Below are 27,611 nucleotides of genomic sequence, written 5' to 3'. Positions count from 1 at the left end.
ACGCAACGGAATCGCCAGTCTGAAAGACTACTAGTCCCACAATCCATTTGGTTGGGATCACAGATATGATGACAGTCACTGGAGGGAAAGCACTAGAGGGATATAACTATTGTCACTGTGTGTTTTGGAGGGGGCTGTGGGCTGGCCTCCTACGCACAGACTATGGCTCAGCAGAGAACAGGAGATTTTGAGGGCTATTTTCCATTTCCCACAACCAGGAGAAGACGCCACCTCCAGATATTTGTGTCCGCGGTCGCCGGTTCATCAGAACCGGGTGAGCGTGGTATATGTGGCCGAGCATGTGGAGTCATTTCTGGCTACTGTGGGCGGCACAGTGGTGTAGTGGTTAGCACTCTCACCTAGCAGTAAAAAGGGTCGCTGGTTCAAATCCCAACCCCGACACTACCTGCCTGGAGTTTGCATGTTCTCCCTGTGCCTGCGTGGGTTTCCTCCAGGTACTCTGGTTTCCTCCCACAATCCAAAGACATGCAGGAGGTTAATTGGCTTCTGTCCAAAAATTGGCCCTAGTATATGGGGACCTTGGATTGTGGGCTCCTTAAGGGTAGGGAACGATGTGAGTGTGCAATATACAGGGATAGGGACAAGTGTAGACACTCACTCAGGTTGAACTGGATGGACTGGTGTCTTTATTCAACCTTACTAATTATGAAAACTACTTAAACCTATTGGCCTGGCTGGGCTAAATATATACTTTTTTTCCACAAACTCCATGTACTTTTGCTGATAAAGACATATGCAAGATGGCGGTATGCCCAAAGCGTGCGGCTATGAGACTTGGGGACAAAATAGCGTTGGGATAATGTAATGAAGGTCCCTATATCAGTTGCATCCATTCTCCCTATCGCATATAGCAGAGTTCAGGAGGAGGCTGCAAGGCATGCAGAGGCAACATCAGGGACCAGCGATGGAGTGCACCATGCTCAGATGGCGGGATGTGATCCGCTGGCAACTTTGGCAAGTGATGCTAAGCAATGAGCTCCACCATCAGGGGAAGTTCCTTCTCTCCTCCACAGAAATTTACTGGATGCAGTACCATGCAAGAGAGGTGTTCCTGAGGGAAAGAGGACGGAGATCGGAAGATTGGTCTGGAAGGAGATGAGGCTGGACGTCAGCTACAGAGCCCTTCGGTGGTTCGCGGCTCAACTGTGGCCAGGTATAGCAGATGGCAGTCCGACAGAAGGCGTTGACTACGGCGGCATGGGGCTGCTCTGTAAAAAAAAATTATGGATACTCAGACTTTAGAAAAAAAGGAAAGGGTCTGGTGTCACCCTCAAACCACCTCCATCCCAATATATGCAACAAAAATCAGGAATCGCCCTGGGACTTTAAATGAGGTGAATGCGGTTAGCCAACAATTGAATGCAGTCTCAAAATGTATTAAAATAGTCATGCAAAAATAAACATGATTCATAGTCAAGCCACTTAAATTATACATACAGTAGAAAATGTCATTACATGTATCAAGATATAAAATGTAAATTGCAGATTATAAATGCATAAAAAGTATCCAAATGTGTTTCGCAGGACCATGCTTGCTTCATCAGGGGTAGATGCGTGTGCAGTACATCTGTAGGGGGTATAATGAACCAAATAATTACAGACATGGTATCATGACAATTAGTCAAGAGGGTCCAAAAACACATGGCCCTTTCCTCACCAAAGGCTGGATCAGACTACGAATTGCTTGATACCCAGAGGCGGAAGTAATGAGTGTCCGGCTCTGGAGCTAAGGAGGCAGAGGAAAAACCAACCCAACAGAGCACAAACGGGGGTAGACATGGCCAGGATGGGGGAATGTGTCACCAAAGATCTCCCAGTATCCATTAACTGCTTTCCGACTGCTGGCTGTCAAATGATGGCCAGGCGGCGCGGCTCTTGTGGCGGGAGGCCATCATATGACAGCCTCCCATTTAAACAGGGAATGCACATGATCGTGCGTGCGCATCCCTGTTCCTTCAGTGTCGGTGTGTCACGGAGACACCGCTCGCCACCGAGGGGGCTGAACAGCCATTGGGTATGGCTGTTTACCATGTGATCGGCCGTGATGAAGTCACGGCCGATCACAGGTGGTTTCACCCCCACTGTGCATGGCACGTGCGCGCTACATGTGCATGTCGGTGGCGGGTGTTCTCAGGAACACTGCTCGACACTGATGCTGGTTAATAGCCATTGGCTGGCTGTTTACCCACGCTTTGATCATTTCACAGCCAATCACTAAATGTAAATAAACCATGGTAACAAGATGTTACCGGTTTCTCCTCCTCACACACCGATCGTGTGTGAGGAGGAGATTGCGGTAACATCTCGTTAGTGCTTACAGTGTACACCAATCACACTGATTGCCCCCCCCAATAAAGAGGACCTGTCACCACCCATCATAGTACCTGTCACTCACAGTCCATCAGAGTACTCGAGTACCTGTCAGTCCATCTGAGTACCCTAGTACCTGTCACAGCCCATCAGAGTACCTGTCCCAGTCCATCTGAGTACCCGAGTACCTGTCACAGTTCATCTGAGTACCTGAGTACCTGTCCCAGTCCATCTGAGTACCCGAGTACCTGTCACAGTTCATCTGAGTACCTGTCAAAGTCCATATGAGTACCTGAATACCTGCCACAGCTCATCTGAGTACCTGTCACAATCCATATGAGTACCTGTCAGAGTTCATCTGAGTACCCGAGTACCTGTCACAGTCCATGAGAGTACCTGAGTACCTATCACCGCCCTTCAGAGTACCCGAATACCAGTCATCAGGCCATCAGAGAACCTGAGTACCTTTCACCAGGCCATCAGAGTACTCAAGTACCTGTCACCAGCCCATCAGAGTACCTGAGTACCTATTTGCAGCCCATGCCTCATAGAATATACGTTGGGGTGTTTGCTTTCCATAATGATAATTTTGTGGGTAATTCAAATGTCCTGGTGCTCCTGGACCTTCAAAATTGTGATGGGTAGGAATAAAATGAGATGTGTAATTTATGCTCCTAGAATGCCTGGAGAGAAAGCCATTCTCCCTCCTACCAATTAGACACTACCCCAGTGTTCATCTCCCCAGCAGAAGTGCTGGCTATGGGGCAGAGCGCTGTTGGTCTCTGCCCAGCATCAGAAAAAGAGATGGAGAATCTGGGAGATAGTCCCTGTAAGATACCTTCCCAGCGGCTGGTAACTACACCAGGAGGTAAGCAAGTACCTTTTCCTCCCAAAGGCTTAGCACTACCAGCCTACGTTCCCTACCAGCTGAAGCGCTGGCATCAGGGCAGAGGATTATTCACCTCCCCCCAATACCTGCAACCCAGCCCCGCATCACGCGAGTATGGACAGCCGGACCTCAGCGGTGGATGTGTAAGGAGGGCTGCCTACTTATCAGGTGTTTATGTGTTTCAACTGTAGTTTCTGTTAGAATGTACAAGTGTTGAATTCCCATTGGTTCTTCCTTGTCCCCTACCCCCTCTATGACAAGGCAAATGGGAGTGTCCCTAACTGGATTTAAAGGTGTATGTTTTGTACTTAACAGTTTATGCTCTGCATGTTTAACCCTCAACACCTGTGTGGTTTGCCTCATGATTGGGGGATTCAGGGCTGGTTAATGGCGAGTCTGCCAGCTGCGGGTGAATTTGGAGAACAGGAGACACAGGTCTGACGGAGGTGCCCAGCCGGGGTATCTGAGATCCATCACAACTATAGATGAAGAATATTAAACTGTAATCCACCATCGCTACACTTACATCAGAGTCTCCATCAAAGTCCTCCCTTACATCAGGGTCCACAACGGATTCCCCATTTGTTTTGATGCATGACATTTTTGGCATTATTATCCTTGTGATATTTATTTAGGTAATAGTATAATTGAAAAGGGGAGTAAGACTGTGCTATGGATAGTAGAAGCTAGAGATATATTTGTGCTACGGGGTTAAAAGCAGCCGCTACCATTTATTTCCACCCATTTGGGTGGAATAAAATGTGTAAAGAAAAAAAGGAAGGGTAGGAATGGCGCTATCCCCTAATGCCTCCAAATGAGGAATGTGCTGTCCAGATTCCTCTCCCAAAATGTGCTTTCCTTAAATTACAGAGAAAATTTAAATAAAACAAGAAAAAGTACATTGAAAAGATTTTTTGTTGATAGTGTTAGACCCCCTGGTGGGTTTTGAATTACCCCCAAAGTTTGGAAAAAATAACCCTTTTTCTTTTAAAAGGTCCCTTCCAAACAAACACCCCAAATATTTTTTGTAAAATAGGACCTGTGCAATAATTATAAGTGACCAAATGTTGTTACAACCAAGGAAAATTAACAACTAAATAAATAAATAAATAAATAAATAAATAAATATCAGTGAGCCAAAAGTGAGTTGCTCCTCTGTGTTTACATGCAAAATCCTAAATCCAAATAATAAAGTGGTGAATAGGTGAATAATGAAAATGGTATAAAATGCAGGCTGTAAAAAACAAGTTTTGTGTTTGACCCCCTGTCTGGTGTTAAGAGTTTATGTCTAGAACCAGTATGAATATGATTGTTACAATTAGCTTATTGTGATATCCCAACAATATGTTGAAGAACTATTTTAAGAACTTATATTAAATAACTGTGTGAGGTGAGAAAAAAAACCCACACAAGTGCAAATTACAATTGAATAAATAAATACATAAATAAATATATAAAAACATTTAAATAAATACATTTATAGTCCAAAAACGAGAGAAGTGTGATTTGTTCACAATGTGGCAGATGCCGTGACTGCTTCTTAATATGCTGAAAAACCCCTGGTGCGTTTTTTCGTGCAAGTGGTGGTTTTGCACTCACCAGATACCCTGCCCCTGCAGGGGTAAATGCGCCTTCACAGTGTGAGCCCCTGTGTCACTGTGTGGTGCCTCTCTAGGACCTTCATTTTTTTCAGCAAGAGCCAGTCATCTCATTCAAGTAATCCATAAAAAAGAGGAATATCCATAGTGCAGTATTGTTTAAACCCTCCAATTTATTACGTTTTAAAAAATTTACTCACATTCGCCAGTAATATTAAAAGCAATACTGTTGCGTTTGCCACCAGTTTCCACAGCTCTAACGGAGAGAAAGTGCATTCCTATGGCCACACCCTACGTGTTTCATCATCAAGATGTCACCTGGAGAGGCCATATTGTTAGTAATAGTTTTTAATAGTATAATTATCTCAGTGATAAATGAGGCTACTGGGATTATGACCAGTGACAATGGAGACCAGGAAAAATAGAATGAATCTACCCAGAGGAGACAAAGACAGAAACACAATTGGGCTAGAGGTGCACACTTAACAGGATAAAAGTTGGGTTGGAGAGGTGGAAGTTTAGAGGTCAATAAATAAGGATGCTTATGTTCACATGTTATCACATACAGTATCTATTTCAATGCCTCTCCATGTTCCTTCTTCCCCACTAGGAGGACTTTGTTCCAAAGACATTGATGAATGTCAGACTTCTGGCATATGTAGAAATGGAGGAACTTTAAGAGTTAGGTTTAGGGGGTTTGTTCAGGATAAAAGTTGGATTAAGAAGGTGAAAGTTCTGAGGTCAGTAGGATGCTTAGGTCCACATGTTATCACATATCCATTTCAATGACTCTCCTTGTCCCTTCTTCTCCACTAGGAGGACTTTGTTCCAAAGACACCGATGAATGTCAGACTCCAGGCATATGTAGAAATGGAGGAACTTGTCAGAACACAAATGAAGGATACAGATGTGTGTGCGCTAACGGATGGGATGGTGACAACTGTGAACACAACATCGACGACTGTGCCAACGATGCCTGTTTTCAGGGGTCTACCTGCATCGACAGGGTGGCAGGGTTTATGTGCCTATGCCCCCCAGGAAAGAGTGGTAAATTTTAAAGAAAATGTATCTGCATGGCAACATCTAAACATATATGTAGTACTACCCCAGTAGGAGCCGCTGCATAGGATGAGCCCTCTGTTGTTTCCCTCAATCCTTTTAAGAACCTCAGGCCCTCTGATACACCAGGTTGAGTGCACAAATCACTGAAAATAATACTTGGTATACCTAATAGTTGTGCTATAACAAAGGAAACAGGCATCAAACCAAGCAGTAAAGGCAAACTTAATATATTGTCGACCACACAAAATAGCATACAACGTGATTAACAGTAAGGACTAGGTATAAGATGATATTTGGCATCCAGATCAGCATAAACAGTAGCAGGACCACCTTAAATGTAGCAGTGAGCAGTAGTAAAGTTGAATCTAACGAGTGCTAGAACTATACTGCCAGAGAACTGCATTTATGGAGGCAATGCTACTCCTAAACAGACTAGATATGCACTATCCAAAAGCAAAGGAAGATGGTAGCAATGGGCACAGGTAAACAAATGGGGCTTGCAAAATAATTATTACAGGAGGGGCAGTTGTTTGAGATGTTCATCTGCTGGCTATCATTGGGGCCCTTTAAGAGCATCTTTGCACTTAATGTTACAGTCCCAGTTAACCTGCATGCAGTATAGGTACAGTATAGACTCAGCACAGGTGCAAGGTAAATCTAGTTCAGATGCAGTAAAGGTTTGGTATAATACGGTATGGGGTTGGTATAGGTGCATTCTGCGTTTGGGATAAGCAAGGTATAGTGTGTAGCATGGGTTTGGTATAGATTGGGTACACTTTGTGTCCTGCTCTCAGTGGCTCGGTCCCTACAGTATCAGCAATGTTCTAATATCTCTCTCATGAGTCCCTGGGATGCTGGGGACCTCTTGCCGTAGAAGGGGTTACCCCCACAGCCCCCCCTGAAAGCCTCTGGTGATCAGCAGTGGGAAGCGGAGGGTGAGTGGTCAGACAAGAAAGCTATGAGTAAGAACCAGTAGTTACGGTGTGAAACGCGTCAACGATCTGTTTAATTCCTTTGCTGTATGGACTGTCATTAATATAGATATTTTTTTGGAGTGCAGCCATCCGGATTATTTCTTTCTTCACAGAGGGTGAGTGTTGTTGGAAAAAGCAACAGCATGTAAAGTACTGTGAACAACATATATATGCATTAGACCTAGCTATACCAGCAGGTGGCGCTGCAGTATTATAGTGTATAGTTCTTGTCTTCTACGATATAATAGGATGTATGGTCTATCTCTGTTATATGCAGTTGTTGGTTATTCAGTTCCTGTTTTTCTTGTTCCATGATAAAGATAACCTCAGTGAAAGTATTCTCTGCAACCAAGAAGCTTCTAGCACATAATTCAATACCCTGCTAGTAAGTTATGGGCCCAGGCACCCAGGGCACTGGAAAGAGAATTCTGTATGCAAAGATGGCAAGCGGTTCAGATGTGAAGTTTGCAATAGCAAACAAAGCTGAACAATGCCAATTACCAGCTGTGGAAAATTTAAACTGGATATGCTTTTTAGCATGGATGACTTGTGGCAGGGGCTGAATACAGACAGACCCCCAAACAGCGAGACGGACATACTGGGACAGAAAAGATAGGCAGGCAAAAGCAATTATAAGTTTACTTGTGGAAGGTTACCGGCTTATCCACATAAGAACACAGAAAACAGCCAAAGGAATGTGGACTTCATTACAAAAGCTGCACGAGCGTTCAAGTCTCAACAACAGTAAGTTGTTTCTACTAAGAAAATTATATAAAATGAGACTAGAAGAAGGACAGCAAATGTGTGATCACGTCAAAGCTATGTTAGAGATCATAGCGCAGCTACGCATCATAGGAGAGGACATCAAAGATAACCATATTGTTAATAACCTGATAACCTGCTCCTCTGCAGCCTTCCATAGACATTTACTGCTCTTATTAATGCTTTAGAAACCAGGCCCGAGCAGGAACTAACGTTAGGATATGTAAAAAGGAAATTAATCAATGAATATGACAGAAGGAAGGAGAATTCGCACCATGATGACAAAACTCTTAAGATGCACAAAGGCACAAGGTGTATCACATATACAGGCTCAACACCACCGACCAGCAAGCCATATAGTCTTTAATGACCCACACAGCAAATTAATTCACTTATGGCACTGGCAGCTGGGGTACAGAAGTCCAGAAGCTATATTGGACATTATAAAGAGTGGTTTATCAGAAGATTTGACAATAGCGCTTTGCAAAGTGCTCATAAAATGTAAGTGCTGTATTGAAACAAAAGCCAAACATGCTCCCTTTCCACAGGCATCTCCAAAGAAAAACGACCTACCCCCTGCAGCTCATAGACAGTTACATATGCGGTCCAATGAAAACTCCCAAGTCAAGCGGGAACAGATATCTACTGACTTTCATTACTGATAATTCCAGGTACCCAACTACTTATCTGATGAAACTTCAGAGAAACTTCAAGAGTTTGTTGCCATGTTTAACAAGGAATTCCAATGCAAACCAAGAATAATACACACCAACAATGGGGGAGAATACATAAGTAAAGAGGTGGCCTCATAGTACACCAGACAACCACAGCATACACTCCTGAATAGGGATGAGCCGAACACCCCCCGGTTCGGTTCGCACCAGAACTTGCGAACGACCCCCGCGTTCGGTACGAACGTTAGAACCCCATTGAAGTCTATGGGACTCGAACGTTCGAATTGGAAAGTGCTAATTTTAACGGCTAATATGCAAGATAGTGTCCTAAAAAGGGTTTGGCGACCTGCCTCCTGTCTCAGGGGACATGGGTCACTGCAAAAAAAAGTTTTAAAAACTACCGTTTTGGCGGGAGCACTGATTTTAATGACGATTAAAGTGAAAAAAAAAAAGTGAAATATTCCTTTAAATATGGTGCCTGGGGGGTGTCTGTAGTATGCCTGTGAAGTGCCACGTGTTTCCTGTGTTTAGAACAGTCCCTGCACAAAATGACATTAAACGGAAATAACACCATTTAAAACTGCTTGCGGTTTTAATGTTATATCTGGTTCCTGCAATATGGTTGAAAATCCTTGAGAAACATGGCATGGGTAGCCCTCCCTGCCCATTACCAGCCTATTTGGGTCTTGTACACATATTAAGGGGAGCCCCGTACCCATATTAAAAAAAGGAAATGCGTGTGGCCCCCAGGCCCTATATACTCAGAACAGCAGTATACAGGCGGTGCAAACAAGACAGGGACTGTGTAGGTTTGTTGTGTTAAGTTGAATCTGTTTGTTATTTTCAACCGGTACATTTTTAAAGTGTAGCTCCAGTCAAAAAAACTATCTTTAAGCTTTTTGGAAAACATAGGGAAGGGTTATCACCCCTGTATAATTTGTTTTGTCATCCATCTTTTTTCATCTCACTTGCTGCTGTCTCCTTGCGTTTGCAAGTAGGAGATGTTTGTAAGTCGGATGTTTGAAAGTAGGGGCCTGCCTTATATTATAGCGGTATGTACTGGGTACAGAGCACGCAGACAGCACGCACTATCTCCTAACACTACTGACTGCAAGCTCTATTATTAACCACTTGTTAGCCCAATGTTTGCATAAAGTGAAAGATGAAGTTATGCTGAGTAAATAGATATCAAACATGTCACTCTTCAAAATTGCACATGCCCGTGGAATGGCGCCAAACGTCGCTACTTAAAAAATCCCCATAGGCGACGCTTTAAATATTTTTTTACTGGTTACATGTTTTGAGTTGCAGAGGAGGTCTAGGACTAGAATTATTGCTCTCGCTCTAACATTCTCGGCGATACCTCACATGTGTGGCACATGCGAGCACATGGGGACATGGGCGCTTTAATTTTTATTTTATTTTTTTATTGTTCATTTTACTTTATTTATTTTAGTTTGACATTTTTTTCCCCCAAAATATATTTTTGATCACTTTTATTCCTATTACAAGAAATGTAAACATCCCTTGTAATAGGAATATGGGGTGACAGGTCCTCTTTACAGTGAAATCTGGGGGGTCAATATGACCCCACATCTCACCTCTAGGCTGGGAAGCCTGAAATAAAAAAATAAAAAAAAGATTCTGGCTTTGATCGTACTGGCGAGTTGGTAAAAGCACCGGAGGGCGGTGAGGGGTGGGGGGCGTCTATGGCTGGGTATTTTAGGGTATCACCGAGTATGGCTGGGTATCTCTGAGTATGGCTGGGTATGGCAATTTATGGCAGGGTATTACAGAGTATTGGCGGGGTATTGGCGGGGTACTACAGAGTAATAGCAGGGTACTGCAGAGTATTGGGGGTACTGCAGAGTAATGGCGGGTACTGCAGAGTAATGGCGGGTACTGCAGAGTATTGGGGGGTACTGCAGAGTAATGGGGGTTACTGCAGAGTAATGGCGGGGTACTGCAGAGTAATGGCAGGGTACTGCACTGCAGAGTAATGGCAGGGTACTGCAGAGTATGCACTGGTATTGCAGAGTATTGGCAGGGAATTGAGGAGTTAAATTCGGTGAGCAGCGATGTGGGCACTGCAGATGCAGCCCACATCGCTGCTGACACCGATCTCTTTTCCCTCCGCTGTACCGATCGGTACAGAAAGGGGAGGGAGGAACAGGCGTCATAACATGACGCCGGTTTGTTTCCAAGTGATCACTCCGTCATTTGACGGAGCAATCACGTGGTAAACGGCCGCTATGAGCGGCCGTTTACCGTGATGCGCCGGGTCCTGTGGACCCGGCGGTCACGGATGCTCTCGAGTGCGCACACCTCGGGGCACGCGAGAGCAGAATTCTGGGAGGCCGTTGATTAACGGCCTCTCTGATTTAAACAACCGCCCTGAAGCCGTTAATCGGCAATGGGCAGTTGTTAAGTGGTTAAAGCTAGATCACTAGCTATATAGGTGAGGTGAATATAGTGGTGTATACTGCAGTCAGGGCACAGACAACAACCACTACACAGCAGCAAGATAGGAAATCAGCCAAAAACGATTGGTGTGTACTGTGTTGAAGGTACACAGAACACCCACTGCTTCAGATGCAAAGTAACACACTACAGGAGGCCGCCTTAAAGGCGGCCTTATATAGTGTGGGGCGTGCACTACACAGCCTGAGCTATGATTGGCCACAGGCATCCTGCCTGTGGCCAATCATGGCTCTCCTCGCTGCCGGCGATGCGATTGGCCAAGCATGCGGGGTCACAGTGCATGCTTGGCCAATCATCGGGCAGCAATGCACTGCGCCAACGCAGTGCATTGTGGTCCGCGCGCGCGTCACTAGAATTTTGACGCGAACGGCCAAAACGTTCGGAATTCGCCGAACGCACGAACAGCCAATGTTCGAGTCGAACGTACGTTCGACTCGAACACGAAGCTCATCCCTACTCCTGAACAAAATGGTGTAGCAGAAAGAAAAAATCGCACTCTTATAGAAATGGCCAGGTGCATGTTGTCAGATGCCAACCTACCTCACAAGTACTGGAGAGAAGCAGTTATGAATGTAACCTAAATAACGCCCCCTATACGTTATCCAAAATCTGAATTGAGAAGGATACTATTGTATTCTCTTTTCCAGGGGAGCAGCATTAGAGTATTAATTAGATTTTTAAGGTATATATATATATATATATATATATATATATATATATATATTATTCTTTTTTTTTGGCGTGCAGTTTTTTTCAATTTTTCACATGAATGCAACCTATCTACACAACAGACTATCCTCAAAAGCCATTAAAAGTACTCCATTCGAAATGTGGCATGGATCAAAGCCTAGCTTAGGGCACATCAGTGTTTGAATGTAAAGTATATGCCTATAATCCAAGTGAGAAGCGATCCAAGCTGGAGAACAGAGCTATAGAGGACATTCTAGTAGACTACAGTGAGCAAACTAAGGGTTACAGAAACCTACACCCAAAGACTGACAATTTTACAAAGTGACAATAAGCCGTAGTGTTTATTGTGATGAGGATCCACCACCAGAAACACTGATCCCTGAAAGCTGTGAAGTGAACATGCCAAGCAAACTAGAAAAAAAGGTTGACCAAAGCGAACTTGTGCAGGAGTCAGAACATGAGGTGGAGTTTACAATCCCTAAACCAAGTTCTCCGCCAGATCCTGCTGAACTTCCTGAAATCAGAAGATCCAATCAGGCTACCAAGGGGATACCGCCCCACAAGCTGTCATACACTGTCAAAATACACAGCATACTTGAACAAACATCCTGGGAAGACAAAGAAAAACTGCCAAAACGTGAAGCCGATGAATGGAAAATGGCAGCAGAAGAAGAATTTAATTCACTTCAAAAAAATAAAACCTGGACACTCATGGAGCTCCCTCCTAACCACAAAACTTTAGGAAGTAAGTGGTCTTTCAAAGTAAAGTCAGATGCAGAAGAGAATATCCACAAATACAAAACCAGACTAGTAGCCAAGGTTTACTCCCAGAAGTTTGGTGAAGATTACGATGAAACATCCGCTTCCGTCGTAAAACACTCCACCATCAGAATGCTTCTTAGCTTTGCATCTGGGAAGGGCATGCAAGTTAAAACACCTAGACGTTAAAACAGCTTTCCTATATGGAGACATTAAGGAAGATCTCTACATGGAGCAACCACCAGGGCTTGAGATCAAAAGTGCTAATTTTAAAGGCTTATATGCATGGTATTGTCATAAAAAGTGTTTGGGGAGCTGGATCATCACCTTTTTTTTTTTCATTCAGCTGTCAGCAGGGAAGCCTGTTGACAGCTGCTGACTAACCTGTTGTTAAGGACACGGAGGCCAGCTCCTGGCCCCACTCCTTAACAACCAGCTATTTACTGTACCCTGATTGGGCAAAGTTTTGCTTAACCACTTCCCGACCAGCGCACGACGATGTACGTCGACAGAATGGCACGGACAGGCATATTGGCATACAGGTACGTCCAATATTCAATGTCGCCCTGCCCGTGCTGGTCAGGACCCCCGTGAGTCCGGTCGCGGGACCCGCGGACTCGATCGCCGCGGGCATCCCCGCGATCGTCTCACGGAGCGGCCGAATGGAGGAAATGCCGAGTAAACAGCATTTCTCCATTCTGCCTAGCAACTAGTGACGCTGATCTCTGCTCCATGTGATTGGAGCAGAGATCAGTGTTCACTAAATGAAAGCCCAACCCCCCCACAGTTAGTAACACACCCCTAGGAACACTTAACCCCTACACTGCCACCCACTGGTTAACCCCTTCACTGCCAGTGTCATTTACACAGGAATCACTGCATTTATATAGCAGTGATTACTGTATAAATGACAATGGTCCCAAAAATGTGTCAAAAATGTCCGATGGGTCCCCCACAATGTCGCAGTCACAATAAAAATCGCTGATCGCCGCCATTACTAGTAAAAAAAAAATAATAAAAAATTATTCATAAAAATGCTATAAAACTATCCCTATTTTGTAAATGCTATAACTTTTGCGCAAACCAATCAATAATCGCTTATTGCGATTTTTTTTACCAAAAATATGTAGAAGAATACGCATCGGCCTAAACTGAGGGAAAAAAATGTTTTTTTATATATTTTTGGGGGATATTTATTATAACAAAAAGTAAAAAATAATGCGTTTTTTTCAAAATTGTCGCTCTATTTTTCTTTATAGCGCAAAAAATAAAAACCGCAGGGGTGATCAAATACCACCAAAAGAAAGCTCTATTTGTGGGAAAAAAAAGGACGTCAATTTTGTTTGGGAGCCACGTCGCACGACCGTGCAATTGTCAGTTAAAGCGACGCAGTGCCGAATCGCAAAAAGTGGTCTGTTCTTTGACCAGCAAATTGGTCCGGTCTGAAAGTGGTTAATCAGGCCTTAGAATGCACTGTGCAGCGTGCAGCGCATTGTGGGGCATTCAGCAGGTGAACATCCCACCAAGCGCCCTGCAAATTCGGTTGTTTGCCAAAGGGGCAAACAGGCGATGTTCAGGCCGAACTTTTGCTCGGCCCGAACTGTTTGCCCAAGTCTAATCTCCAACTGGCTGGCAAATAACCAATCAGAGGTGTTCTCTCTCGAACTCCCTCAGTGCTAACAGGAAGAACTTTCTCAGGCAGTTTAACCACTTCAGCCCCGGACCAATAAACACCTTAAGGACCAGAGGTCTTTTTCCAATTTCTTTTTTTGCGATATAAATGGAAAAAGAGCGAAAATTTTGAAAAAAAAAGATATTTTCTTCTTTTTGTTATAAGAAAAATCGAATAAACTAAATTTTAGTCATACATTGAGGGCAAAATTTATTCAGCCACATGTCTTTAGTAAAAAAAAATGTCAATAAGCGTATATTTTTTGGTTTGCGCAAAAGTTATAGCGTTTACAAACTAGAGTACATTTTCTGGAATTTACACAGCTTTTAATGCCGATCTCATTTCTTGAGGTGCTAAAATGGCAGGGCAGTACAAATCCCCCCCAAATGACCCCATTTTGGAAAGTAGACACCCCAAGGAAATTGCTGATGGGTATGTTGAGCCCATTGAATATTTATTTTTTTTGTCCTAAGGGATTGAATAATGACAAAAAAAAATAAAAATTTTTTTTACAAAAAGTTGTCACTAAATGATATATTGCTCACACATGCCATAGTTATATGTGGAATTGCACCCCAAAATATATTCCACTACTTCTCCCGAGTACGGGGATACCACATGTGTGGGACTTTTTGGGAGTCTAGTCGCGCACGGCACCCCGAAAACCAATCACCACCTTCAGGATTTCTAAGGGTGCAAATTTTTGATTTCACCCCTCACTACCTATCACAGTTTCGAAGGCCATAAAATGCCAAAATAGCACAAAACCCCCCAAAATGACCCCATTTTGGAAAGTAGACACCCCAAGCTATTTACTGAGAGGCATGTTGAGTCCATGGAATATTTTATATTTTGCCACCAGTTGCGGGAATATTACAAACTTTTTTTTTTTTGCACAAAGTTGTCACTAAATGATATATTGCTCACACATGCTATGGGCATATGTGAAATGACACCCCAAAATACATTCTGCTGCTTCTCCTGAGTACGGGGATACCACATGTGTGGGACTTTTTGGGAGTTTAGTCGCGCACGGCACCCCGAAAACCAATCACCACCTTCAGGATTTCTAAGGGTGCAAATTTTTGATTTAACTCCTCACTACCTATCACAGTTTAGAAGGCCATAAAATGCCAAAATAGCACAAAACCCCCCCAAATGACCCCATTTTGGAAAGTAGACACCCCAAGCTATTTACTGAGAGGCATGTTGAGTCCATGAAATATTTTATATTTTGCCAAAAGTTGCGGGAAGATTACAAACTTTTTTTTTTTTTGCACAAAGTTGTCACTAAATGATATATTGCTCACACATGCTATGGGCAGAAGTCAAATTACACCCCAAAATAAATTCTGCTGCTTCTCCCGAGTACGGGGATACCACATGTGGGGGACTTTTTGGGAGCCTAGCCACGTACGGGACCCCGAAAACCAAGCACTGCCTTCCGGATTTAAATATAAAATGCTACCAAAAAACCTGTTAGCGATGGCAGGGATCAGGCCTGACTCTGCGATCGCTGCAGTTATGTGTTTAGTGTTTTGTAAGTGACAGTGATCGATCGATACTGCACTTGGGTGGGCTGGGCATAGGGGCAAAACGCAGGTGCTAGCAGGTATCTGGGCTGATCCCGCTAACAATGCGTTTTTTTGGAACCCTAAACTGCTGGGGACGCTAGTATAGATCTGATCAGATCAGATATTGATCTGTTCAGATTCTATAGCACTACGGGAGGTGTATGCTTTGCGTGTGGGTGTTAGCGGTACTGGCACTAACCTAGCGCTGCCTGGGGCGACGCAGACCCTGACCCTAAAACCTAATTGATATCACCCGCCGGGTGATCAGGGGGTTAAACCTTTATTGGGTAATAAATGGTGGGTGCCCTGATGCTATAAAAAACAAACTAACCAGAGTCACCCGTAACACTTATACGGTGATCAGTGGTGAAAGGGTTAACTAGGGGCAATCAGGGGGTTCAAATTTTTATTAGGTAGTATATGGGGGTCCCTGGCGCTATATAAAAACCTGACGGGGAACCTAAATAACTAACTGGCTAACCAGCGTCACCAGTGACACTTATACTGTGATCGCTGGTGAAAGGGGGTGAAAGGGTTAACTAGGGGCAATCAGGGGGTTAAAACCATTATTGGGTAGTATATCGGGGTACCTAGCGCTATAAAAACCTGGCGGTGAACCTAAAAAAATAACTAGCTACCTAGCGACACTAGCGACACTGATGCAGCGATCAGAAAAATGATCGCTTAGTGACACTGGCAAAAGGGGGTGAAAGGGTTAACTAGTGGCAATCAGGGGGTTAAAACCATTATTGGGTAGTATATCGGGGTACCTAGCGCTATAAAAACCTGGCGGTGAACCTAAAAAAATAACTAGCTACCTAGCGACACATGCAGCGATCAGAAAAATGATCGCTTAGTGACACTGGCAAAAGGGGGTGAAAGGGTTAACTAGCGGCAATCAGGGGGTTAAAACCATTATTGGGTAGTATATCGGGGTACCTAGCGATATAAAAACCTGGCGGTGAACCTAAAAAAATAACTAGCTACCTAGCGACACATGCAGCGATCAGAAAAATGATCGCTTAGTGACACTGGCAAAAGGGGGTGAAAGGGTTAACTCTAGGGGCAATCAGGGGGTTAAATCTTTATTGGGGGGTGATAGGGGGCTACCCTGGACCTAACACTAACTGTCCTGACAGTTTTTACTGTCACAACTGACACTGAATGCATTGATCAGTAAAGAAATGATCAATGCAATCAGTGACACTGTGACTGGGGGGGGGAGGGGGGGGGCGGGGGGGATCGGGGGGCGATCGGGGGGGGGATCGGGGGGGGGGTTTGTGTGCCTGTGTGTACCTACATGTCAGTGTAGTGTTGGTGCACACTTACTATTAGTCTTCTCCTCGTAGTCCGGTCAAAAAGACTGCCCCGAGGAGAATGACATCACTTCCTCCTTCCTGTGTAAACAATACACAGTGGGAGGAAGCTTCTCATTGGCCAGGAGCGATCCAGAGGGGGTGGCCGAAAACCAACGGCCATCCCCTCATCACGGAGCGCTCCTGGAGCGAACCGGACCGCCGTAACCAGTGGGAGGGGGTCCGATCGGACCCCCCACCCGCTGGAAGGCAATCACGTACATCTACGTGATTGTGCCTGCCTGTGCCATTGTGCTGACGTACATTGGCAATACGGCGGTCCTGAAGTGGTTAAAAATATCCTCTCTCCACTTCTCCAACTGCACAGTGCATATTGGGATCTGTAGTTTAACCATTATGGTGTAGCCATTATATGGCTGCTGTCTCACACTACAACTCCCAGCATTCTCAGTACTCTGCATAGAAGTCTATGGGCTTGTTTGGCCTTTGCTCTCCCCCAGCTGGCCAGAGGCAGGTGATGCAGCATAACATTAAAGAGGAAGTAAACCCTTACAAACCACTTTGACCTACAGGTAAGCCTAGATTAAGGCTTACCTGTAGGTCCAAGAAATATCTCCTAAACCTATATGGTTTAGGAGATATTTGCCCGAAAACGGGCACCGCTGTCTACGGCGCATGCGCCGTAGACAGCGGCGCGCAGGCGCACTAAACGCGGCAGTTCCAAGAATGGAGCTGCCGCATTTGTCGACTCCCGTGCGCATGCGCGGGAGTGACGTCATCACGGCTTCGCCGAATGACAGCGGCGGAGCTGCGAGACGCCACAAGCAAGATGGATGCGGCGGACTACAGGGGACAGCGGCGACTTCGCTGGCTCCTGTGTCAGGTAAGTGACACATAATGGGCTACTATGCGATGCATAGTAGTCCATTATGCTTTACCTTTGCAGGGAAAAAAAGAGGAAGTAAACCCATCAGGGTTTACTTCCTCTTTAATATTACAGTAGAGGGAGAGAGGCAAAAAAAGAAAAAAATCTGCTTCTCCATGTTGTTGCCTCACTCCCAGTTTCAGGCTCCGATCAGAGGTACAAACAGACGTAAAAAAAAAATTGAAACGTGTGTCTGTGCAACAAAAATAATAATAATTGAAAATAAATACACCTAAGGAGAATCAAGCAGGCATATAATAAATGTATATGCAGCAATTCACTAGCAAAAACTTTTCCCAAAAAACAAAAATTATGAAAAATGCGAACATAAATACATTTCATAAAAACAAATCAATAATCAAAATAAAAATTCTGCAAGAAAATGTACAAAGTGCAATGTATTCTATTAATGAAGGACACACATCTGGCTGCCCACAGTTAAGATGCCAGACCCAGAGACCGATAAAGAAATAGGCTTGGGTGAGGACAGAGCTGGATCCCTAGGCAGGTGAGTATCTGTTTTTAAAATCACTTTAAGTTTTTGCCGATGATGACTTTTCATTTTCACACATATTGTTGAAGCTCCTGTTCAAATAAAACTGACTTAAAATTTTTGCATCGTGGTTGGCATCTCAAAATAAAGCAAGCATTCAATAAACATGAACAAAAATCCAAAAATGAAACAATGAATAAAGTACAGTAACCCACAGTGCACACTGTTTTAATGGCTTCCTATTCCCTCTATGTCTAGGTCTTCTGTGTCACCTGGAGGATGCATGCCTGAAAAATCCGTGTCACCCTGAGGCCACATGCATGACAAATCCCATAAATGGCAGGGCCATGTGCCATTGCCAGCCTGGCTACACCGGAGCCACTTGTTATGAAGACCTGGATGAATGCAGTTTAGGTGAGCAGCTGTATGAAGTCACATCAAAGATATTGCAGAACTGGGGAGAGTCTAGAGAAGAGCAACTACAAGAAGAAGGGCCATGGAGGACCTCAGCTATGAGGAAAGATTTTATGAACTGAACGTATTCTTCTTTGAGGAGAGGCGATCACCATGTATAAATACATAAATAATCCATATAGTAAAATTTGCACTAAGGTATTCACTTATAGGTCATTGAAAAAGACGAGGAAGCCTATCAGAGAGCCCCCTTATATCAGCCTATGCAGCAGAGTCTCACCTTACATCAGGGTCCCCATAAGAGTTCCCCCTTACATCAGAATCTCCATTCAAGTCCTGCCTTATGTCAAAGTCCCCCCTTACATCAGAGTCATCTTCAGAGACTATCCTTACATCAGGGTCCACATCAGAATCCCCACTTACATCAGAGTCCTCATAAGAATTCACTATTACATCAGAATCCCCAACACAGCCCCTCCTTACATCAGATCTTCATCAGGAGTCCCCTATTTACATCAGATCACCATCAGAATTCCCCCTTACATTAGTGGTCTTCCTTACATCAGAATGCTTTTTGCTTTAGGGTCTCCATCAAAGCCCACCCTTACCTCACACATTTACAGCATGGCTGGCAGAGAGAGGAACCTGATTGTATCAGCAGGTGGAAGTGGAGTATGTCTGGACACCCATCTTCCTCCTTCTGTGAATGCTACTACTAGTGATAGCCAATCACAGTGGTCACGTGATCGGGGCAAACTTTCCCACCACTCAGGAGTAATAGTCTGGTTAAATGTTCATTGGGCTGCTGCAGTAGTATGTTAGCTAACACTCTACTGTATTACCCGTGAAAGCTCATTTAACCACTGGATGTGATTTTTACATTTATAGTTCTTCATGCTCTTTTTCAGACAATTCACTTATTGCTAATGTAGTGCCCCCCCTGGATCTACTGAAGGTAAGGAGGGACCTCCAGAGGCAATGGGCGAGCTAGCATTCAGCCCAAGGAGTCCATGCCTATAATGGGGACAAAAGAACAGAAATTGGGCACCAGTCACTTTAGATATTTTTAAAGATTTAATGCAGAACTTGAAAGGAGGTAGGAGAGAGGATTAAGGAGGGTTTCAGATACCAGTTGCTTACAGACTCCTTGGATCCAGAATAGAACAGCCTGACAGTACCAGAACTTTTAAGCCGACCTACTGTAGATACATTTTAGGTGTAGAATAAGCTCCAGCTTCACAGTGTCAGAACCTTTAAGCTGACCCGGCAACACTGTAAGCACGCTTTATATGTAGGTGCGTCCTTCAAAAGGAGTCACTAGGTTCTCCTGAGAGACCAGCCTTCATCCTAGCACTCCAGCAAGGGTCCCCCGCTGGATCTTCTCAGCTTGGCTTGGCTTCTTCCAAATAGGAAAGACAGCCTAAGGACCACCTCAAGATTAGTAGGCCCCAGACAGGCTTCTGGGCCTACTTGCAGAGTTCACTTCAGCAGCATGTCCTCAGGCCAGGAGGGCCTGAGGTAAAAGAGCGATCACATGGCCCTGCCCAAATAAATATTCTTTCCCCGAATGCGCCAGCGGCTAAGAACCTCCTACTGGGCTGGCTGGATGAAGAATAAATATTCATAGCTCAACCTAGTTGTACTTCTCATACGGGCCTGTGCTATCAGTGGCACCTACTGGCAAAAGTGAGAAATGCACAACCTAATTGAGATTGGGGTAAGACCAGAAAAACTGTATAATCAGTCTGAGCTGTCTACAGCACAGCCAAAAACTAAAAAACAAAAACATTATAGCCCCAGTTTAAGACCAGAGGGCTACACTAATTTTGCAAATTTGTGTTTTTTTTTTTCAGGTCCCTCTCCCTGTGAACACCATGGACAGTGTGTAAACACTGAGGGCTCCTTCCTGTGTCGCTGCCCCCGAGGATATTCCGGCACCCGCTGTGAGATAGACCAGAATGAGTGCCACTCCAATCCCTGCCTCAACGGAGCCTCGTGCCGGGACTTGTTGGGTCGCTTCAAGTGTGAGTGCACGCCCGGTAAGGAGGATCATATGGAGGTGCACCAGAAACAATATGCAACTCCTATTTGTTTTTTCATTCTCACAGGTGGTGTGTTCTACTGATTGTATATGTTGCATTGTACTGATCTGCACTGTAGAGTAGGAAGACACAAACTGACTGAGCAGTTGCAGCCATAAAACGCAGGGTTGTTTTTTCCGGGACTCACAAAAATGGTGCTTGGATGAAAAGAAGATGGAAGCATGAAAACAAATATCTGACGCTAGGAGCTCTTTAGAAGAGGATATTGTCTGGCTTGTTTGAGAGAGCAAAAAACAGTTCATAAGCAGTCTTCCGGTCTAATGTCTCTGGCAACAGTAATATTGTATCTCTGCCAGCAGCAAGGATGTCAGGAAATCATATTTGTTATTGGCAGGTAAAGAAGATTACATAAACAATGATATTACAGGATAAGTATACCTTTGTGATAAAAAAAAACAGACTGACTGACAGCAGAAAAAAGACCAAGTGGACCTGGAGTCTGCCCTTTTTTAAAATCTTTGTCTGAGAATAGACCTGGCATTTACCCATGTTTGCAGTCACTTAGGGGTCTATTTATAAAACATTTTTTGCATGAATGTCAAAAGCATTTGTACAAGTTGAGAAAAATGTCCCGTATCGTTTCTAAGAGATTAATGCCTGTATCGTCAGCTCCATCTAGTGGTCAAAATGTGATATCGTTTTCTGAAATAGTATTTCAGAAAACGATAACGCATTTTGGCCACTAGATGGTGTTGACCATACAGACATTAAAGCGGAGGTCCACCCTAAAGTGGACCTTCCGCTCATCGGAACCCTCCCCCCCTCCGGTGCCACAATTGGCACCTTTCAGGGGGGAGGGGGGTGCAGGTACCTGTACAGTACAGGTATCTGCACCCACTTCCGGGATAGCTCTCTGCGGAAAGGGGTGTAGATTACGCCCCTTTCCGAAAGTCCCCGCTGCCTGCTGGGAAACACACAGATCCCAGAGGCAGCGGGGACCGTCCTTATTGCGCAGCATGACTCGCACATGCGCAGTAGGGGACCGGGAAATTAAGCTGAAAGGCTCCACTTCCTGATTCCCATACCCAAGATGGCGGCGGTAGCACCCGAGAGACGATCGATAGATCGACTTCGGGTGCCGACATCGCGGGCGCGCTGGACAGGTAAGTGTCACTATTTTAAAAGTCAGCAGCTGCAGTATTTGTAGCTGTTGGCTTTAAAAAAAAAAAAAAAAAACGCGGAGTCCCGGCGGACTCCCGCTTTAATGTCTCGGAAAAACATGGGACATTTCGTTCAACTTTCATGAATGCTTCTGACATTTCAAACTGTGGCTCAACCACCTGTTTTTACAACCCCTCAGCTGCCTTGGTAAACAAGGCGTTCATGTATTTAAAGCTGAACACAAGACAAATATAAAAGACATATATTAATACAACTGTAATCATAAATACATAATTAAAGGGTATGTATAGTTTTTCAGTGTTGATGGAATAGCGAAGGATTTGAGTCCTGAGCTGACAAGGCGCGAACTGATGGGAGGACAGAGCAGAGTGACAGAGAGATGAGATTATCACTGTGCTGCTTCTCCTTTCACTGTCCAGTCACTGAAGTAGAAATGATGTAGCTGGATAGCCGCACTCCGAATTATTCAACTTTATTTCAAAAATTTAATTAAAATCATAGCATCTAGGCTGGTAAACAGACTAACTGCACAGCCGCTGACATGTTTCACTGTCCAGTCACTGGCTGGGGGTGGATCCAGGATGACCTGGGCTCAAGGGAAGTGGGTTGAAAAATGCCATCAGACTCAGGACATCTAGTGGCAAAAAGTACTATGAGGAAAATCTTTGAATTTAATAGTATCTTTTACGTCAACCTTTCCTTATTTTCCTTGAGGCTGTACATATTAGGTTCTTGCATTCACTCCTAATATGTTTTATACCTAAAATATTACACAAGTTTTGTTGCCTGTATCTTATCAGAAAAAAATAAAATGTTATATTCCGAATATAGTAATATAGTTACCTTAGGTGTTGAAATATATTAGAGGAGATGATGTGTGTTTAAATGCATTTATCGTTTAAAGTGTAAGTTCAGTAACATCTTACAACCTTCCCACCCCCCTTGCCCCCTTTGTACTTACCTCCGTGGATAATTAACATTCACTGCCCATGCAGCCAGTGCAGGAGTCCGAGAATTTGAAAGTAGAAACCTTCTTCTGGGATGGATCAAAGCGATTCTAGTTGGTCAGCAGCAGCAACCAGTCCATAAGGGGCGCAGGGGCCAAGGGGCGCATGGGCCCCCCCATCCATGTGCCTGGCCCCCTAACCTATATGCGGGGCGTCGGACGCATGGATTTTAATAGGTGTTTTTTTTTTAGCCTAGTGATTAGAGCCAGAGTTCTAATTGGCTTTAAAAAGGGTGTACTCAGGGCGCAGAGCACTGCTCCCCGAGCACACCCACTTGTGTGACAATGGCGAATGAATATTCACTATTGTCACACTAATTCTCCTTCCGGCCAATCAGGAAGCGGGTCCAGAAACCTGTCACCCGATTGGCTAAAAGGAGGACGAAGGAGAAGATGCACCGAAGCCACCGTGATGCAGAGGAGGAGGAGACGCAATGGAAGCTGCCGCCCATAGGAGCGCTGCCCCCCGTGACCAAGATGGGGTAAGTGCAGGCTGGATGACCTACAGACCAACTGCATGGGGATTGTGCGGGCGAACCGACTGACCACGGGTGGTAATTGTCGGGTGACCATGGGGGTGATTGTTTGCCGCCCCCCCCTCCCAAAAGTTAAAAGATAACCCACCAGTTGCCACTGTTGGTCAGCATTATCATGTGACTACTTTGACCAATCAGAATTGCTGTGATCCATCTTGGTGTCCCAAAGGAAAGAAGAGGAAAAAGAATGCAGCTCTCACATTCCTGGACCGCTGCACCAGCAGGGTGGGCAGTATAAGTTAACCATCTGTGGAGGAAAGTACAGTGGGGACCGGGGTGTGGGGAGGGAGAACAGTGTTATCTCACCACTCCATTTTTTTGTGAAAAGGTGAATTTACACTTTAAAGATATCGCTTCACTGAAATTTTTATTGATGGAATATAAACCAGGGAGTATTTTTGAATTTTTATCGAACAGCTTCTTTAGCTATAGTGGGCAAAATAATGATTTAATCTCCTGCAGATTTTGTAAGTTTGCCTACTTACAAAGAAATGAAGGGTCTATAGTTTTTATCACATGTGTATTTTAAATGATAGAGACAGAATATCAACCAAAAATCCAGAAAAAACACAGTATACAAATGTTATAAATTGAGTTAAAGTTCAGTGAGTAAAATAAGTATTTGATCCCCAAGCAAAGCATGACTTAGTACTTGGTGGAGAAACCCTTTTTGGCAAGCACAGAGGTAAGACTTTTCTTGTAGTTGGTTACCAGGTTTGCACACATCTCAGGAGCAGTGGTGGCTGCTCCAATAAGGGCACAGGGGTGCCGCCCCCCTAATCCATTCGCCCGGCCCATAATCTACATGCAGAGCACCAGACGCGTGGATTTTTCAATGACTGGAGCCTGAGGCTCTAATTGGCTTCAAAAAAGGGTGGGTCCAGGGTGCAGTGCAGACCACCCAGTTATGTGACATTACAAAATGAATATTCGCTAATGTCTTCCTGCTTCTCCTCCCAGCCAATCAGGAAGCTGATCCTGAGACCTGAAAGGCCAGGGAGTCTTTAGAGGAGAAGCCGTATGTGCTAGTGAGGCCGCGTACACACGCGCGGACTGTTTGCCCAACCTTGTTCGTCAAACAGTTTCGGCAAACAGTCCGCTCAAAATTTGCATGAGCGGACTTGCCCACACACGAGCGGACTGTTTCAACGAACTGTTTGCCAAACAGTCCGCTCAACTTTTGAAATGAACGGACTCGCCCACGTAAGGAGGAGGCAAATCCGCCCATTTCGAGCGCGTGTACAGGTAGGCGGGGCCCGCGAAGGAGACGTCGCGGGCTCCGCCGCCTGGAATGGGCTTAAAGGGGAACCCCAACGCCGAAAAAAATCGGCGTGGGGGTTCCCCCAAAGTCCACACCAGACCCTTGTCCGAGCACGCTACCCGGCCGGCCAGGAAAGGGGGGCGAGCGAGCGCGCCCCCCCTCCTGAGCCGTACCAGGCCGCGTGCCCTCAACATGGGGGGGTGCCTTGGGGAAGGGGGGGCCGCGCGGCCCCCCCACCCCAAAGCACCTTGTCCCCATGTTGATGAGGACAAGGGCCTCTTCCCGACAACCCTGGCCGTTGGTTGTCGGGGTCTGCGGGCGGGGGGCTTATCGGAATCCGGGAGCCCCCTTTAAGAAGGGGGCCCCCGGATACCGGCCCCCCACCCTATGTGAATGAGTATGGGGTACAATGTACCCCTACCCATTCACCTGTGAAATAAAGTACAAAAAAAAACACAACACAGGGGAAAAAATATTTTATTGCACAGCTCCGGGGGTCTTCCGTCTTCGGGGGTCTTCTCGCCGGACTCCTCCGCTATGTGTGTGTAGCTCTTTTACTAGCGGAGGAGTCCGGCTTTCTTCCTCCCCGCCGCCGGCCTCTTCTCCCGACTTCGGGGGTCTTGTCCCCCTCTTCGGTTCTTCTGCCGGGCCACCGCGCCTTCTTGTAGCTCTTTTACAGGCGGTGGCCCGGTCTTCTGTCGCCGCTGTCGCTGTCGCCGCCTTCCGTTTTTGTTCTTCTTCTTGTTCTTCTTCTTCTTCTCCAGGCGATGTTGACACGTCGCTCCCTCCGGCCGGAATGCCAGGGACACGCTCCGCTGCCACTTATATAGTGACAATGGGGCGGTGTCACATGGTATATGTCACATGGGTTGGTCACATGGTGACCCCGCCCCCTTACGATGTCATAGTCCCCATGTGACATCAACCCATGTGACCAACCCATGTGACATATACCATGTGACCCCGCCCAATTGTCACTATATAAGTGACCGCACAGCGCGGCTCTGGCATTCCGGCCGGAGAGAGCGACGTGTCAACATCTCCTGGGGAAGAAGAAGAAGAACAAGAAGAAGAACAAGAACGGAAGGCGGCGACAGCGGCGACAGAAGACCGGGCCACCGCCTGTAAAAGAGCTACAAGAAGGCGCGGTGGCCCGGCAGAAGAACCGAAGGCGGCGACAGAAGAACGGAAGGCAGCGGCGACAGAAGACCGGGCCACCGCCTGTAAAAGAGCTACAAGAAGGCGCGGTGGCCCGGCAGAAGAACCGAAGAGGGGGACAAGACCCCCGAAGTCGGGAGAAGAGGCCGGCGGCGGGGAGGAAGAAAGCCGGACTCCTCCGCTAGTAAAAGAGCTACACACACATAGCGGAGGAGTCCGGCGAGAAGACCCCCGAAGACGGAAGACCCCCGGAGCTGTGCAATAAAATATTTTTTCCCCTGTGTTGTGTTTTTTTTTGTACTTTATTTCACAGGTGAATGGGTAGGGGTACATTGTACCCCATACTCATTCACATAGGGTGGGGGGCCGGTATCCGGGTTCGGATAAGCCCCCCGCCCGCAGACCCCGACAACCAACGGCCAGGGTTGTCGGGAAGAGGCCCTTGTCCTCATCAACATGGGGACAAGGTGCTTTGGGGTGGGGGGGCCGCGCGGCCCCCCCTTCCCCAAGGCACCCCCCCATGTTGAGGGCACGCGGCCTGGTACGGCTCAGGAGGGGGGGCGCGCTCGCTCGCCCCCCTTTCCTGGCCGGCCGGGTAGCGTGCTCGGACAAGGGTCTGGTGTGGACTTTGGGGGAACCCCCACGCCGATTTTTTTCGGCGTTGGGGTTCCCCTTTAAGCCCATTCCAGGCGGCGGAGCCCGCGACGTCTCCTTCGCGGGCCCCGCCTACCTGTACACGCGCTCGAAATGGGCGGACTTTCCGAGCGGGAACAGTCCGCTCATTTCGAAAGTACAGCGGACAGGCCCACACACGGGCGGACTGTTCGCTCAAACACAGTTTCAGCGGACAGTTTTTCGGAATTTCCAAAAGACTTTGTCCGTCCAACTGTCCGCTGAAACTGTCCGCTGAAAGCCCACACACGAGCGGACTGTCCGCCCAAACACTGTTCAGCGGACAAGGTTGGGCGAACAGTCCGCCCGTGTGTACGCGGCCTCAGGGGGGCAGGTTTGTTTGCCGCCACCCCAAAATATTAACAACTTAAAGTTTCAGCTCCCTCCATAAATTTTACAGTATTAAGGTCTTCTTGAGCCACTCCTTTGTTGCCTTGTTGCTATGTTTTGGGTCATATCATGCTGACCCATGATTTCAATCAATGGCGGCGTAATGTGTTTCCAATGGTTTGTTTGGCAACTGTGGTCCAAACTAGGGATGAGCCCAATGTTCGAGTCAGACGTAAGTCTGCGACCCGAACCGGGGGGGGGGGGGGGGGGGGTGTTGGGCTCATCCCTTGTCCCAACTGCCTAGAGATCATTCACATGCCCCTCCTTACCGCATGAGGCAAAATCTTGCATGGAGCTTCAGATCAAGGGCGATTGATGGTTAATTTCTTCTATTTGCGAATAATCACTCCAACAGTTGTCTCCTTCTGACCAAGCTTCTTCCTGATGGTCTTGTAGCCCATTCCAGCCTTGTACAGGTCTACAATCTTGCCCCTGAGGTCCTTTGACAGCTCTTTGTTCTTACTCATGATGGTGAGGTTTGAATGGAAAAAAGAGACTCTGTGGACAGGTGTCTTTTATACAAATAATGAATTGGCGTTAGGAGCACCTTCTTAAATTGAAAGGACTAATCTGTGTACCACATGAGCACCTACTGTAGCCAGTCTGTGGGAGCCAGAATTATTGTTGGTTGGTAGGGAAAACAAATACGTATTTAACTCAGTGAACTGCAACTCAATTTATAACATTTGTATCATGTGATTTTTTTTTCTAGTTGATAGTCTGTCTCCATCATTTAACCACTTGCTTACT

At 45.8% G+C, this 27,611-nt stretch overlaps 1 protein-coding gene across 4 annotated transcripts in view; it reads left to right on the top strand.

The window, feature by feature from the left end:
• The window catches only part of LOC143983778 (protein glp-1-like), a 106,269-nt gene that overhangs the window by 73,258 nt on the left and 5,400 nt on the right, over positions 1-27,611 (top strand). For 2 of the 4 annotated variants that reach the window (XM_077483858.1, XM_077483849.1), the window contains 3 exons: positions 5,635-5,865; positions 18,459-18,614; positions 20,468-20,653. In XM_077483858.1, coding sequence (XP_077339984.1) covers positions 5,635-5,865; positions 18,459-18,614; positions 20,468-20,653 — 573 coding nt within the window. The remainder of the gene's footprint in view (positions 1-5,634; positions 5,866-18,458; positions 18,615-20,467; positions 20,654-27,611) is intronic. The other 2 variants (XM_077483867.1, XM_077483877.1) reach the window with 2 other exon arrangements.

Source organism: Lithobates pipiens, unplaced genomic scaffold (genome assembly GCF_037356315.1).
Source record: "Lithobates pipiens isolate NorthernLeopardFrog02 unplaced genomic scaffold, aLitPip1_a1.2 Scaffold_1, whole genome shotgun sequence".
NCBI lineage: Eukaryota > Metazoa > Chordata > Amphibia > Anura > Ranidae > Lithobates > Lithobates pipiens.
The sequence above is the reverse complement of the archived record's forward strand: the minus strand, read 5'-3'. Positions and strand labels throughout refer to the sequence as shown.